The 16,639-nt window shown below is 44.3% G+C and overlaps 1 protein-coding gene across 3 annotated transcripts in view; it reads right to left on the bottom strand.

The window, feature by feature from the left end:
- Positions 1–6,838: 6,838 nt before the first annotated feature.
- ETFB (electron transfer flavoprotein subunit beta) overlaps positions 6,839–16,639 on the bottom strand; it is a 32,020-nt gene continuing 22,219 nt past the window's right edge. For 2 of the 3 annotated variants that reach the window (XM_073570590.1, XM_073570588.1), the window contains exons 3-6: positions 11,522–11,680; positions 11,236–11,298; positions 10,182–10,340; positions 6,839–7,078 (exon numbers count right to left, since the gene is read on the bottom strand). In XM_073570590.1, coding sequence (XP_073426691.1) covers positions 6,884–7,078; positions 10,182–10,340; positions 11,236–11,298; positions 11,522–11,680 — 576 coding nt within the window. In that variant the 3' untranslated portion in view covers positions 6,839–6,883. Of the gene's footprint in view, positions 7,079–9,609; positions 9,780–10,181; positions 10,341–11,235; positions 11,299–11,521; positions 11,681–16,639 lie in introns of all 3 variants that reach the window. The other variant, XM_073570591.1, reaches the window with a different exon arrangement.

Genomic DNA, 16,639 nt, shown 5'->3' with positions numbered 1-16,639 from the left:
ATGAGAAGTTTTGACAACAAATCGAGACCCACAACAATCTTTACACTCATTAAGGGATAAATGCAAAAATATTCATCCTCTAAAAAAAATATATATTTAGTAGATGCTTCTTTGGCATAGGTTACAACATTGTGTCTGTAATTAAGATGCACATGTATAGGCGCATAAAACATACACAGAAATATTTATACACACAGCACATACACACACATGTACATAGCACATACACGCATGCATATCCACAGACACACACAGCATATACACAAGTTATACACAGCAAACACAAACACATACATGTATATACACAACACACGTGTATACACACATCACATACACATTTGTATATGCACAGCACATATATCTATATACAGTACAGACCAAAAGTTTGGACACACCTTCTCATTCAAAGAATTTTCTTTATTTTCATGACTATGAAAATTGTAGATTCACTCTGAAGGCATCAAAACTATGAAGTAACACATGTGGAATTATATAATTAACAAAAGAGTGTGAAACATCAGAAAATATGTCTTATATTCTAGGTTCTTCAAAGTAGCCACCTTTGGCTTTGATTACTGCTTTGCACACTCTTGGCATTCTCGTGATGAGCTTCAAGAGGTAGTCACCGTAAATGGTTTTCACTTCACAGGTGTGCCCTGTCAGGTTTAATAAGTGGGATTTCTTGCCTTATAAATGGGGTTGGGACCATCAGTTGTGTTGTGCAGAAGTCTGGTGGATACACAGCTGATAGCCCTACTGAATAGACTGTTAGAATTTGTATTATGGCAAGAAAAAAGCAGCTAAGTAAAGAAAAATGAGTGGCCATCGTTACTTTAAGAAATGAAGGTTAGTCAGTCCGAAAAATTGGGAAAACTTTGAAAGTGTCCCCAAGTGCAGTGGCAAAAACCATCAAGCGCTACAAAGAAATTGGCTCACATGAGGACCGCCCCAGGAAAGGAAGACCAAGAGTCACCTCTGCTGCGGAGGATAAGTTCATCCGAGTCACCAGCCTCAGAAATCACAGGTTAACAGCAGCTCAGATTAGAGATCAGGTCAATGCCACACAGAGTTCTAGCAGCAGACACATCTCTACAACAACTGTTAAGAGGAGACTTTGTGCAGCAGGCCTTCATGGTAAAATAGCTCCTAGGAAACCACTGCTAAGGACAGGCAACAAGCAGACAAGACTTGTTTGGGCTAAAGAACACAAGGAATGGACATTAGACCAGTGGAAATCTGTGCTTTGGTCTGATGAGTCCAAATTTGAGATCTTTGGTTCCAACCACCGTGACTTTGTGCGACGCAGAAAAGGTGAACGGATGGACTCTACATGCCTGGTTCCCACCGTGAAGCATGGAGGAGGTGTGATGGTGTGGGGGTGCTTTGCTGGTGACACTGTTGGGGATTTTTTCAAAACTGAAGGCATACTGAAACAGCATGGCTACCACAGCATCTTGCAGCGGCATGCTATTCCATCCGGTTTGTGTTTAGTTGGACCATCATTTATTTTTCAACAGGACAATGACCCCAAACACACCTCCAGGCTGTGTAAGGGCTATTTGACCAAGAAGGAGAGTGATGGGGTGCTATGCCAGATGACCTGGCCTCCATAGTCACCAGACCTGAACCCAATTGAGATGGTTTGGGGTGAGCTGGACCGCAGAATGAAGGCAAACGCGCCAACAAGTGCTAAGCATCTCGGGGAACTCCTTCAAGACTGTTGGAAGACCATTTCCAGTGACTACCTCTTGAAGCTCATCAAGAGAATGCCAAGAGTGTGCTAAGCAGTAATCAAAGCAAAAGGTGGCTATTTGAAGAACCTAGAATATAAGACATATTTTCAGTTGTTTCACACTTTTTTAATTATATAATTCCACGTGTTAATTCATAGTTTTGATGTCTTCAGAGTGAATCTACAATTTTCATAGTCATGAAAATAAAGAAAACTCTTTGAATGAGGTGTGTCCAAATTTTTGGTCTGTACTGTATACACAACACATACATGTACTGTATATACACAGTGCATATATATATATACTGTATATATACACACACACAGCACATACATACATGTGTATATGCACCTCACATGTACATATACAGCACATACACAAACGTGTATAGACATGCAAACATACATTTATATACACACAGCACATACACGTGTAAACAAACCCATACAAGTATTTACACACAGCACATACACACTTAGGCCACATGCACACATTCAGTATTTGGTGAGGTCTTTACCTCCGTATGTGTAAGCCAAAACCAGGAGTGGTTGAAAAATGCAGGAGTGGTGAGTGGTGATGTGCTTCTATTATACTTTTCCTCTGACCGTTCCAATCCTGGCTTTGGCTTACAAATACTGGGGTAACTCACCAAATACTCAGGATGTGCATATGGCCATACCTGTAGATACACATATACATGTATATATGCACAGCACATACATGTGTATACACACAACACATACACAAACTCAAAGCTTTATTGGCAGGACCAAATAAACATTAGTTTTGCCAAAGCACATGTACAGTAGGGAATAGGTAGTAGGGACTGTGGGGATAATGGAGGGGACTGTAGGAACGATGGATGGGGTACAGGGTGGGAGCTAAGGAAGTTCATGGCATATCATGGTGTTCTTTCTCGCAGCCTATGGCCACGCTCACATACTGTGCAGCTTTGTCCACCACACTTTTTTCTTCCCCCACCAGGATGTTTTCGCTTTCTTCTTCATGGAGCTGAAATCCGGGAAGAGATTGGCTAGTGTCCTGAGGTGAGTGTCCCTCACTGCCGAGTATTTGGTGCAGTGTAGCAATTGGGTCTCATCCTCCAGGTCACAGCGTTGGCACAGCTTGTCTTCACTGGGCTTATAGCTCTGTCTGCGTCGGCCGACCTCAATGGCCAGATTGTGGGCACTATATATTGTATATACACACGTTTATACACACTGCACACATACATACATACACAGCACATATACAACTACCCTTGTGTTTTTCCTTTCTATACACTATATGCTATCTAGAGCTCCAGTGTATAACTCACCAGTGATCACTGTATTATCTGTACACTTAAGGCCCTTTTACATTTAGCGATGCACCAGCGATCCGACCCGGTCAGGATCGCTGGTGCATCGCTAGTGAGCTTTCATACAGAAAGATCTCACAGCGATGCAGCAGCGACGCAGTGCACGATACTTACCATTCACACACAGCGATCCTGCGTCCTCCCACCCGCCTCCACGCGTCGCTGGACGTCACAGCAGGAAGCCCAGCAGGAAGTGCCCGACGAGAAATGGAGCCGGACATTCTCGCGCGATCAGCGATGGACAGCGGGGGAGCCGGTCGTTGGTAAGAATCACACATAGCGATATCACTAGCAATATCGCTATAACGTCACAAAACCAGTGACGTTTTAGCGATATTGCTAGCGATATCGCTTAGTGTAAAACCCCCTTTAGTTACAATACATACTACCTACAGAGCTCCAGGGTATAACTATGTGTGCTGATAACACAGTGATCACCAGTGACAATTACACACTGGAGCTCTAGCTAGTATTAACTTTTCACTATATACTTTACAATATAAACTCACTACGGAGCTCCCGTGTATAACTCACCAGTGATCACTGTATTATCTGTACACTTAGTTATACACTGGAGCTCTGTAGGTAGTGTAGAGATAATACAGTTATAACAGGTGACAGTTATACACTGAAGCTCTATATACTATACACTCACTGCAGAGCTCCAGTGAATAACTCACCGAGTATATAGTGTAAAGTTAATACTATCTAGAGCTTCAGTGTATATCTGTCACCTGTTATAACTGTATTATCTCTACACTACCTACAGAGCTCCAGTGTATAACTCACCAGTGATCACTGTATTATCTGTACACTTATACACTGGAGCTTTGTAGGTAGTATGTATTGTAACTGTGTACTGATAATAGTGATCACCAGTGAGTTACACACTGGAGCTCCAGATAGTATTAACTTTACACTATATAGTATACACTCACAGAGTTCCAGTGTATAACTATCACTGGTAATTACTGCATTATCTGTACACTATCTACAGAGTCCCAGTGTATAACTGTCACCAGTGAGCACTGCATTAACTGTAAACTTACTGAGATTAATAACACTGTGTATATATATTATATATATATATATATATATATATATATATATATATATATATATATATATATATATATATATATAGAGAGAGAGAGAGAGAGAGAGAGAGTATAATTCTTTATGTATAGTATAATTCTTTATGCAATGCTGGTATGTTATACTTCTTACATTCAGTGATATGGAGCATGCTGGTATAACCTGAGTATCTTCTGTGTATAATGATACATGTACGTCTGCTATAATAAAGGTAATATTTTATTTAGTGCTGATTATAAACACTTTGCATTTTTATAGTTCTTAGATTCTCATCTGATTTAACCCCACAGCCAAGGTCGTCTTCATCTTCCTAATTTTAACATGATTGAAATAAGACTTTTCTGCTTTCCTCCAAGGTAAATAAGCTCCAAAAAATAATTGAAGTTGAAACCTCAAACCCGGGAGCTGATAAGCAGCTTTGAAGCAGAGGAAAAAAATCTTAATTACTAAAGCAGCAAATAATTTTTACGTGAGTTTCCGTATTATTCCTTCCACTGTTAATGACATTGACCTTCAGGAAATACGAGACAACAGTGGGGGATATTTGCGATACATGACAAGGCGCAGGTCACTGAGAATATACAGTACAGAAATTAGTGGCGTGTATTACACAACCACATCAGGGATGAGAGGGGAAAAAAATATTCTGATCCAGTTATACAACAGGAGAAGGAAAAACACTTGGAAAAACTTTTTATTGTGTTTCTTGCCCGTAACTTTTTTTACGGGTCAGAGTCGATTTACAAGGTCCACTTATCTAACATGGTCACAGTCACTTCTGAAAATGTGGATTAAGTCAATATTTCATGAATATAAGAAACTTTGTAATATATTACAGAAATGTGCTTCTTTCTCCACTTATGAGCCATTTCTATCTCCTCCACCTGAAGGGGATTACAGCTACTAGTTGAAGTCTAATAAAGGGGAGGAGTAGAGTGAGAAATGCTACTGGTGCTTAGTAGTAAGGGTTTCATCTCACTGCATGTCTGGATTCACATCTACACTGCTCAGTGCTGCTGTATAATGTTTTTCATCAAGTTTAAAGTTCATTATTGTAAAAAGGGGGTTTCTGGGATTGGTAAAAAAAAAAAAAGTCATCAAGAAAGGCAAATCGGTTAAGCACAAACATACTCAAAGATCAGGTTCCTGCTTTCTCATAAGTGTATCTCACTCCAGAGATGGAGTCACCTCTACATTGCTCAGTACTGTCATATAAATGTTCTTTATGCCAGGGCTGTGGAGTCGGTAAGCCAAACCTCCGACTCCATCAAAATGGGCTCCGACTCCACAACCCTGCTTTATGCTGCTGCTTCTGAACATGTGTTCCGTAGTCAGAAAATAAGATGTGCAGAATTCTTACACCAGATATGGAATCGCATCTACATTGCTCAGTACTGTTATATAAATGTCCTTTTATGCTGCTGCTTCTGCAAATGTAATCCATAGTCAGGCCAGAAAAGATGCACCAAATTCATTAAGGGGTATGAATTTCTTAATGAATATGGCACATTCTACTCCACAACGCCCCTTGGTTTAGGCATTTTATTTTCTCCTTACAACACTATTGCGTGGAGCTAATGGCATCTGACATGTTTTGTTCATCTATGAAGTCTGGGCTTCATGGGAGATTTTACAATACACTGCATTACATTATTGCAGTGTAATGCTCAAGTCCCCTGGGGGGGGTGGATAATAAAAAAAAACAAAAAAAAAAAAAAAACCTGCTCATAAGCACTCTCTTTCACAAAACAGGAAAAGAAAAACAAGAAAAATACATTTGATATTGCTGGATACATAAATATCCAAGCTAAAATATGATTTTTTGTATGGTGAACACCAAAAACAGGAAAAAAAATTTACAAAACTAAAATGGTACAATTTTTAATTTGTCACTTTGTTGCAATAATAAAAAATAAAATGAAGCAAAAAGACTAGAAAATTGCATGGGTCCCAAAATTTAAAGAAAAAAAAAAAAAAAAAGTATAGCTCGTAGCCCACTCAAAAAAAAAAATTAAAATAGCCCCATCACCCAAAAAATGTAAGTTTTCATTCTTAAGGTGAAGAAATCAAAATCCAAGCGGGACCCCTACCCCAACAAGAACTTGTCGCTCAAGTACCTGCATAAATCTGGAGCGTGGCCAGGATTAAGTAGTGTTTTCTGTGGTTTATAAAAATCTAGTCAAGAGTAAAGAATGGGTTAAACACAGTAACATGCACCTCTCCCATCCACTACTAGTGGTAGCTCACTATATAGTGTTTTAATAAGCGTTTTGCTGTATACAAAGTATCTCCAGAGCTCCCCCTAGTGGTGGCTGCAGAGATCCATATTTCTAGGTCGCTGCATCGGATTTGGTGCTCTGTAACAGAAAAACAAAACTTACAGTATATTGAGAAATTAACCAGCATACAATTATGGAAATATTTCGAAGGAAAGAAGCAAATGTCGGCCATTTGCAGAGCATGCGGTGGTGACACAGACGCCTCTGTTGTACAGATAATTACAGACTGATCATTTAGTGACGTCCCCGGGATCCAGGATCGGGTCACACATGGCCGCACTCACATTATAGCTCCTTTATCTGCTCGGCGTGGCTTACGTGTCCCCCCCCAAACAGGACCTCATTATTAAATAATCATGAGGATGCCGGGCTCCGGACATACAAAGGAGGAAGGTTTATTTATAGGCAAAGTATAATTACAAAGAAAAGACTAAAAACAAAAACCACATTGATCTCCATTGGATTCTCCTCTGCCGGTTTCTGCGGCTGGTACAATCGTGACCGGTGGTGGTCCGGCAAGGCAGCGATTGGTGGTGGGGACGGTACAGCCCGATTGTGACCAAACCCGCTCCTCTGACATCTGCAGCACAAGTGGCAGCGATGGCTGGAATCTGGAAAACAACAACGGCACATAAAAACTTCCACTTTTAGGAAAGCTGGGTGACGACCACAATGGCCGCCCACATCAGATGTCTATGCCGATGGATTAACCACCAAATCTACCATTCTAGATACTAAGAAAGCTATGTGACCCATTCCAAGGACGCTGGGAACTGCAACAGCAGTGATTTCTATTGTCACCCAGCTTTACTGGAGCCCTGAATGGTAGCCTTGTCTAATAATGCAGATAAATGGTGCAAGAATTAAATAACCGCACAATTATGGTGACAACTTATACGACTGCACATTTATAATAGGACTAGTCACTCAACTTTTCTAAACTCCTGAAAAGTAAACATGTCTAGTTACCCACTGGTCCATTACGCACAGACGTCTCTTCCATCATTAAAAAGTGATCTGCCATTCCTGAGAAAGCTGGACGACTGTATATATGGCTGCTTTTATGCACCCAGCTTTCCCAGAGTCCAGATTAATTGTGTATCTCGTTATACAGTGATCTCAATGATAATTATAAAATCACTAAATCCATGTTTGTTTATTTAAGGCTCAGGAAAAGCTGGATTACCATTTCCCATAATGACAGCCATAGACACTCACTCAGCTTTCCCAGAGTCCCTAGTGATAAATCTGTACAGTATTTATATAGTGATATGTCCCATGAATGATAAATACATTGATTCATCACTCTGGACTCCAGGAAAGCTGGGTGACCGTATATGGCAGCCATTATAGGAAATAGAAATCCAGTTTTTCCAGAATGGCAAAGGGACCCACAGGAAGTGGCCCAGCCTGATTTTCCTTTCTGAAGCCTGGAAAGCTGGGTGTCTAAACAGAATGGGGTGTTCTAAACAGAATGTGATATAAGAAGACACATTAATACCTATGCGATAGCAGGGAGTCGTTCCTGTATCCAGCTGAAGAACATGAGTCATCCAGCTTTCCCAAAACTGCATCCTTGTCCAGTTACGATAAAGCTGGCATTCTGGAGTCTAGGAAAGCTGGGCTGTTTACAGAAGAGGACAAACTAATGTCCTACTTACTAGGCCAATATTAAGGACTAAGGTTGGGGGATCTTGTGATCACAGGACCAGTTTCCAGCTTCTACGTCTGGGGTCAGTAACTAGGAAATATGCAGGATACATCATCACTGTGTTGGGCGGGGGGGCTACGCTCCGTGAACCCCACCAAACCTGAGAAGGAAGGGGACACCGCATTGACATTGTTTTCCCTGTGGAGCAGCAATCAGGACGTCAGCCGCCCCTTTCCCAAGAAAGAAGCCATGTTACACGGCCTCTACAGAGTCAGAGAGTGCATAGTAGGGGCCAGGTATTGGCAGTCACCCCCCCGGCCCCCAGGTGGCACAGTTACAATCGCCCCCCCCCCATGATATTTGGGAGGCCCCATTCTACCGGCACCAGCTTGTGGATCGAGGGGATGTGTCGCTGCTTGCTTTGTCACTTGTCAGGCGGCAGCACGAGTCGGAGATTCAGCATCTTGTGTGTGATGACATCCGCAGGAGGACCGCCGCAGCTGTTACTCGCCACCCGGCGTGACCTGACATGACAGCTGCTGTGCTGTTACAAAAATTCAGAAGTGACAAGAACCTGGCAGTATTAACCCTCCCCACTGCCGCAGCTCCGCTTCTCATGTCTGGGGTATCAGCTGATCGCCCGCTGGCTCAGACGACAATTAACCTAAAATACTTGATGTGTTTCGCTGCCGATGCCCCCTAGAGATCCCTCAGGGACCTAGAGGCCAAAAGCACTACTTTCTCCTGCTGGGAGCTGAGCTTTCCCACCTTTCCATGTAATATTCCAGAAGCTGAAAGTTTTTCACAATGTACCAGTGCAGGTAGGTTTTATGAGGCCACGTTCCAATATTATCTCAGACGGCAAGCGAGGCCCAAGACGCCGTTCATCGCTCCGTCTGTGCGAGCGTGACACACCAGAAAACCTCTAAACAAAACATCATTAAAAACAGATTTATCAAATTAGGCACCAAAATATTGATGGCGCTTCCTCGCCCCTCTCCTACTCCTTCTCCTCCACCCCTGGCAGGAGACACTTCACATCACAACGTGACAGCCTCAATTACCCAGCGACATTAATTAATTGTCTAATTGGAGAGGCGAAGTGTGGCAGCAGATGAGCGCAACACCGCGCTGGGATAAACGAGAGGTTAAAGCGCTGAGGTCGGAGGACTCCTCTGCTCTGTGTGTTTTTACATTTCGGGTGGTCCGCACTTTCCTTTCGCCTCTATCGTTAAATGCTACGGTCAGCGACTAAAGGGTTAACGCGATGGCGATCCAATAGGAGATCGGAGTTGCAGTCGCGTATTACAACTTTTTGCCCCCCGCCCATTTCCAGTGCCGTCACCATCCGAGTCGCAAGTGAACAAATTTAAAGGGGTTGTCCAGTCTTCTGCTAAAAGTCTGAAGTCACTATTCTGAATCCTATGTGTCTTCTGGTGGAACGCCCCTTTAAGTAGCGGTCTGACGAGAGACAGTGCCTCTCCCACTCACCAGATGCGACCGCTCTCCTTCAGTTTGCTCACAAGGTCCTCCGTTGTTTCCACTTTCACCCCGGCCTGTCTCTGCGGCGGGTCCTCTACGCTCAGTATATGCACGCGGCTCGTCGTGTCCACCCCCAGGTCTGACGGCTTCACAGTTTCAATCTTCTTTTTCTTGGCTTTCTAAGACCAAAAAAAAAAAAAAAAAAATACAAAAATGGAGAATGTCTGTGAGGCAGCAGGGCCGGGCCCCATGTGGCAAGCTCCGTTTTAAGGGTTAATACGCAGTGACCCGGTCAGGGGGACCCCAGCCCCTGTACGTCTCATTACGGCTCTCATTTCCAGGAAGCTCATACACGTGTCCAGCGCAGAGTCGGTGACGGGCGGAGGCTTCGCGCTGCACGGTTCATGGTCGGAACATCTGCACTAATTAGAGCTCATGTAGACAGACGGCGCCTCGCGTGAGCTCTACGCAAAGCAGCGGATAAAAATTGCAGCTCCAAAAATATTGCCTAATACGCTAGTCCCAGGGGGGCAGTACTGGGCGTTTACTAAGTGTTCACACCCCGGGATCACTTTTCTCACCATGATGTTGGGTAGAGTCGCGTAACGTGGTTCGTTTAGTCGCAGGTCTGCAGTCACCACGGCCGGTAGCTTCATGCTTATGGTTTCCAGACCCCCATCTATTTCCCTGACCACCGTTAACTTCTCGCCTTCTACTTTAACCTCTGATGCAAATGTGGCCTGGGGAGAGAACGTCGAGGTTAATGGGAGAAGAGATGCAAAGATTCTTCCCGGACAAGCAAGATAGATGAGGTAAAAATCCACACGACCTCTCTCGCACCCAGAGGCCTCCATAAATGACAAACTGTGGGGACAGCAGCGGTAGAAGGCCCATGGGGTATGGGTGGAGGTGTCCCTCCTCCAGAGAAGGGAAATTGGGGCCACTATGGGCAGAGAATCCTCTATGGGGACACATTACTTATCCACGGGACAAATGATAACTTTCTGACAGCTGAAGGGGTCTAACCAATCCCAAACAGGAGTCTCTGAATTTTCAGTTCACATTTGGAGTGATGGACACACCCGGCTCCAAACGGGCACGCTCTCCAGGACAGCGAGGGTCCCAGCAGTCAGCACGTTAAGCTCATGGAATGGCCATCACTTGCCAAGTTGGGACAACTTAGGAAACCTGTCAACTGTCTCATGCCAACCGCACCAAAGCTGTTTTGAGAGACCTGTCAATAAAAGGGAAATCAGTCAAGCAAGGTTTGGTGGGGCGAAAAGTCAGAGCGGACCTCTCTCCTATCCGGGTTTCCTCCAAAGTGGCACACCCTTTTTTTACTGAGGAAACCAGTCATGATTTTCTGTCTATCCAGCATGAAACAAATTGACCGGTTCCATTTAAAGAGGTTATCCAGTATCTCTCGCTTTCACCTCAAGGGGTAGGAGGCACTCCCAAGGTCGGTCATGTCAGCTGCTTGCCAGGAGACAAGACACCCAGCAAGTGACTGACAGATGCCTTTCCACAACGCCTCTCCATCATGAAGCTAGAAGCACTGGGTGACCCGCTAATGTCTTGAGGACAGAGATGAAGCTCTTGATACTTCTCTCGGGCCCGTTCCTAGGTTGGAGGTACCTGAGGCCAGTCCAGGAGAGCAGCGGTCATCTGTCCGGTCTGATTACAGTCGTCATCGATGGCCTAGGAGGGAAGACAGAGGTAAAAAGAGTGAGGAGGAGAGAGAAGCAGCAATAGGGCAGAGAACTCACCCTGGAGCCGGATATGAAGGCCACCATTTTGGAAGAGGCCTCCTCAGCACATTGCCAGACTGGTGCCATATAACCACAAACCATGGCTGCACGCTATCAGGCCCACAGGGCGGTAAGAAGGAGGCGCGTGCACACACACACACACACACACACACCTGTTTTCCAAGCAGCACCAGGTTCACATTCTCCTTCTTGGCCACAGCGGCAAGGATCTTGGAGACCTGGAAAGGTCCAAGCATCTCAGCATCCTTGGCAGGCAAATCTACGTGGATCCCCCGGTCGGCTCCCATGGCCAAGGCCGTGCGGATCGTCTCCTGAAAATAATTTAAATATTTTGTTAAATTGGACTTTTATGGATGCGGCGATATTAAATATGCTGGTAAAAAGGGGATTACGAAAAGGGGAAATTTAGACTTTTGGATTTTTTTACTTTTTTTCTTTAAGAATGTTCTTTTATTTTTACATTACTTATTCCATATACTGCAATACTACAGAAAATTACTGCTCTCCTATGAAGCAGAGTAATTGGCTGAGCTTCGTAGCAGCCTGAAGATGACAGCGTTGTGGGCCGACGATAGACGTAAAGGATTGAGTCGCGCAATCGGCCACTTAAAAGGGGTTATTCCCATTTTCATAGGTGAGTATTGTCGGATGAAGCTTGCAAAGACCAGCACTCTTGCAATTTACTCCTATTAAAATTTCCAGCTGTTCTTGAGATATTAAAGTGAATCTGTCACCTACCCTTTGGCGGGCGATGAAAAAGAGGTCGGTCCGGTCCAATGGGCGGTGTTCCCGATGTGTGCCGCCTCCCCATCCTTGCCCGCCGTCCGCAGGTTATTGCTGAATTGGAGTAGGTATACGCCATTTTTTGCGCGTGCGCTAAGCATTCATAGCTAGCGCACGCGCAGCATGCTTTGCCCAACTGCGGGCAAAGCCGAAAAGCCGGACTGCGCATGCGCCGGTTAACTAAGCCCCGGAAGTATTTTGCTGTGTTCCGGGGCTTAGTTAACCGGCGCATGCGCAGTCCGACTTTTCAGCTTTGCCCGCAGTTGGGCAAAGCATACTGCGCGTGCGCTAGCTATGAATGCTTAGCGCACGCGCAAAAGATGGAGTACACCTACTCCAATTCAGCAATAACCTGCGGACGGCAGGCAAGGATGGGGAGGCGGCACACATCGGGAACACCGCCCATCGGACTGGACCGACCTCGTTTTCATCGCCCGCCAAAGGGTAGGTGACAGATTCCCTTTAATGCTTTTCTTTTGCTTACAGCTCGTTGCCTTGGATACCGACCACCACAGCAGGTCTCGTAGGCAACGAGTTATAAACAAAAGGGTTAATGACTAAAGAACGGCTGAAAATTTTAACACAAATTACAAAAGTACTCGTATTTATAAGGATAATCCAACAAGATCTAGTTATGAAAATGGACACAAACCCTTTAAATGGATATAAACAGAAGCAGTTAAAGGGGTAGCAACTAGTACAATCTAGTTTGGTGAAAGGATAAAGGAGTATTGTAGTCCAGCTCACTTTCCTATTGGGCGGGCGACACCTATCACTGGGACATGTGGCCGATCAGCAGGGCTCATACACCTATCATGGGGAACAGGAAGAGTGCTGACATCTACTGGCCACTTCCAGTGCTGCACTCACTGCAATAACAGTCGCCAGCTGCAGCATAAGAGGTAATCTGGAAGAAATAGCATCTAGATGTCGAGGAATTAATAAATCCTGGTATCTGCACGGTATTAGTACAGCACACGTATGAGTCTGGAAAGGCTTGCATATAATAGTGTGGATTTATAGCCAATTTCTGCGACTCGGGGTGTAAATGACACTAGTGCAGCGTTCAGATTAAAAGCAGAACAAGAAGCAGCGGGGAGCTAAGTATCCGCCATTTCTCTGATATAACACATATCAAAAGCCAGGAAAAGTAGACTGTAATTAAGGCGTTGTGCTTAGGTCGTTCCTCCGTCACAAGACGCAGACAATTTTCTTCATTTCCCACGGGTCAGGTAACAGGATTAGATAGACGAGCCGACGATGGCACGCAGGAATGAATAGCCTATAGGCGATGTCACCGTGTGCAGGATCAGCCAGGTTCTCTATACAGATTACTCCTACAAGTTATATATCTTTTTTAACCAGTTGTACGGTACTTTCCTGTTGCATGCTGAGAAAAAGTGAGAATTTAAAAAAAAAAAAAAAAAAATTAAATTGAAAAAAAATATTTAAATTGAACTACAAAAAAACTAAATAAAAAACTAAATAAATTGAAAATTAAAATATTTATTTTATATATATTATATATACATATACACACACACATACACATACACACACACTCCACAGACATACTGATAGCGCCATATAAGAATAAAGATTATTATTAGAGGATAGAGATATACATACATACACGTATACACATAAGTGACGAGTGAACGTGCTTAGATAAGGTGTTATCCATGCTCGTGTGCTAACCGATATTTTTCGAGTATGCCGAAGACAATGTCTGAATCCCCGCGGCTGCATGTCTCGCGGCTTTTTGACATCCGAAACAGATTCAGGGATTGTCTAACAAAAAAAAAGGGAATCCCTGCATGTGTAGCTGTCACCTGCAAGACATGCGGGTGTTAATAATAATCTTTATTTATATAGCGCCAACATATTCCGCAGCGCTTTACAGTTTAACAGTTTCAAAACACAAGTCATAAGTAACAACGTTAACAATACAATAATTAAAGCAAAATAAGACAAAATAAGACGACCCTGCTCGTGAGAGCTTACAATCTACAATGAGGTGAGGGAGATACAGAGTACAGGTGTGTATTTACAATGATGTATTTACAATGAAGGTCCAGCCATCTTGCAGGAGTGAAGGATGGATGGAGATAGTGAATGGGCTACGCACGCACACTTACACAGAGAATGACTTTGATTAGTGAATGTGATAGGCCGCTCTGAACAGGTGTGTTTTGAGGGAGCGCCTAAAACTATGCAAATTGTGGATAGTCCTGATTTCTTGGGGTAGAGCATTCCAGAGGATAGGAGCAGCACGGGAGAAGTCTTGGAGTCGGGAGTGGGAGGTACGGATTAGTGCAGAGGTTAGTCGAAAGTCGTTTGCAGAGCGCAGCGATCGGCTAGGCCGATAGACAGAAATGAGAGAAGAGATGTAAGGGGGTGACGCACTGTGGAGAGCTTTGTGGGTGAGAACAAGTACTTTGAATTGGATCCTATAATGAATGGGCAGCCAATGTAAGGACTGGTGAAGAGCGGACGCGTCCGAGTACCGATTACCCAGATGGACGATCCTGGCCGCTGCATTGAGTATGGACTGGAGAGGGGATAGTCGAGTGACGGGGATGCCAATTAATAGAGCGTTGCAGTAATCCAGGCGAGAGTGGATCAATGCAACAGTGAGGGTTTTTGTTGTTTCCATAGTGAGAAAAGGGCGGATTCTAGAGATGTTCTTTAGGTGTAAGTGGCAAGAGCAGGCAAGGGATTGTATATGGGATGTAAAGGAGAGATTGGTGTCAAACATAACACCCAGACAGCGCACCTGCTGCCGGGGTGTTATTGTGGTACCACCCACGGAGAAGGAAATGTCAGATTTAGGGAGGTTAGTAGACGGCGGGAGCAGAAGAAGTTCAGTTTTGGAGAGGTTGAGTTTCAGATAGAGAGCGGACATGATATTGGAGACTGCGGACAGACAGTCACTGGCGTTCTGTAGTACAGCGGGGGTAAGGTCGGGGGAAGACGTGTATAGTTGTGTGTCATCAGCATAAAGATGGTACTGAAAGCCAAATCTGCTGATGGTCTGTCCAATTGGGGCCGTGTAGAGAGAGAAAAGAAGGGGGCCAAGGACTGAGCCCTGAGGTACCCCGACAGCAAGAGGAAGAGGAGATGACGTGGAGCCAGAGAACAAAACACTGAAGGAGCGGTCAGAGAGATAGGAAGAGAACCAGGAGAGTGCAGTGTCCTTAATGCCTAGTGACTGGAGCCTAGAGAGTAGGAGATGGTGGTCAACAGTATCGAAAGCTGCAGATAGGTCAAGAAGAATGAGCAGAGAGTGGTAACCGTTACGTTTTGCTGTCAGAAGGTCATTGGTCACTTTGATGAGTGCAGTTTCAGTCGAATGTAGGGGGCGGAAGCCGGACTGTGAAGGGTCTAGAAGGGAGTGAATGGAGAGGTAACGGGTAAGGCGGGAGTAAACTAGGCGTTCCAAAAGTTTAGAGATGAAGGGGAGATTGGAGACTGGTCTGTAGTTGTTTGTGCAGGATGGGTCGAGAGCAGGTTTCTTTAGTAGTGGAGTAACGATGGCGTGTTTGAAGGAGGATGGGAAAATGCCCGAGGAGAGGGAGAGATTAAAGATTGTAGTTAGGTGGGTTGTGACGACTGGAGAGAGAGACTGGAGGAGATGTGAGGGAATGGGGTCGGTAGTGCATGTAGTCGGACGAGAAGAAGAGAGGAGTCTGGAGACTTCTTCTTCTGTTATGGGATCAAATGTGGAGAGTGAGCCAGGGGAGATGTAGGAAGGGATGGGAGTCACAGCACTTGGTGGTTGGGAGCAGATTTCTTGACGGATATTATCTATTTTTTCTGTAAAGTGGGAGGCCAGGTCATCAGCACAAATGTCTGTGATAGGGGCTTGTGCTTTTGGCCTGAGGAGGGAGTGAAAAGTGTCAAGAAGTTTCTTGGGGTTGTTGGCTAGTGAGGAGATCAGGGTGGTGAAGTAGGTCTGTTTGGCAAGGTGAAGGGCAGCGTTATAGGTTCTTAACATAAATTTGAAGTGGATAAACAGCTACACCTTATCTGAGCACGTTCGCTCATCACTAATACACACATAAAACACATTATACATACGGACAATACTCACAAAAAGCTAGGAATATTTGGCTTTCGGGTGAAATTATTAGAAAACGTAAAAAGTTCCAGCTCTGGTGATATCTCATCATGACGGTCGGGCATTAAGTATACGCAGCGATGGTGATATCCTCATCCGAAAAAAAAACTAACACCAGTGATTGTACACCGGCTCACCGGAGATTCTTACTTATTAGATTAAAATAGAACCTTTAATGCAACATATTAAAAATGTCAATCCTAAAAACGTAGAAAAAAACACCATCACCAGAAAAGATCAAGTGTTCACACCACAGGGAGGTGCCTTACCCTGTTCTGAGTCTCCCTACCTACCAGCAGAGGTTGGCACCCTAAATCATGCACAATGGCGCCCCTGCTCAACGACGGCTTACACTGCTAACCCTATA

Source organism: Dendrobates tinctorius, unplaced genomic scaffold, assembly GCF_039654945.1.
Source record: "Dendrobates tinctorius isolate UK_male_01 unplaced genomic scaffold, ASM3965494v1 ptg000028l, whole genome shotgun sequence".
Lineage (NCBI taxonomy): Eukaryota > Metazoa > Chordata > Amphibia > Anura > Dendrobatidae > Dendrobates > Dendrobates tinctorius.
The sequence above is the reverse complement of the archived record's forward strand: the minus strand, read 5'-3'. Positions and strand labels throughout refer to the sequence as shown.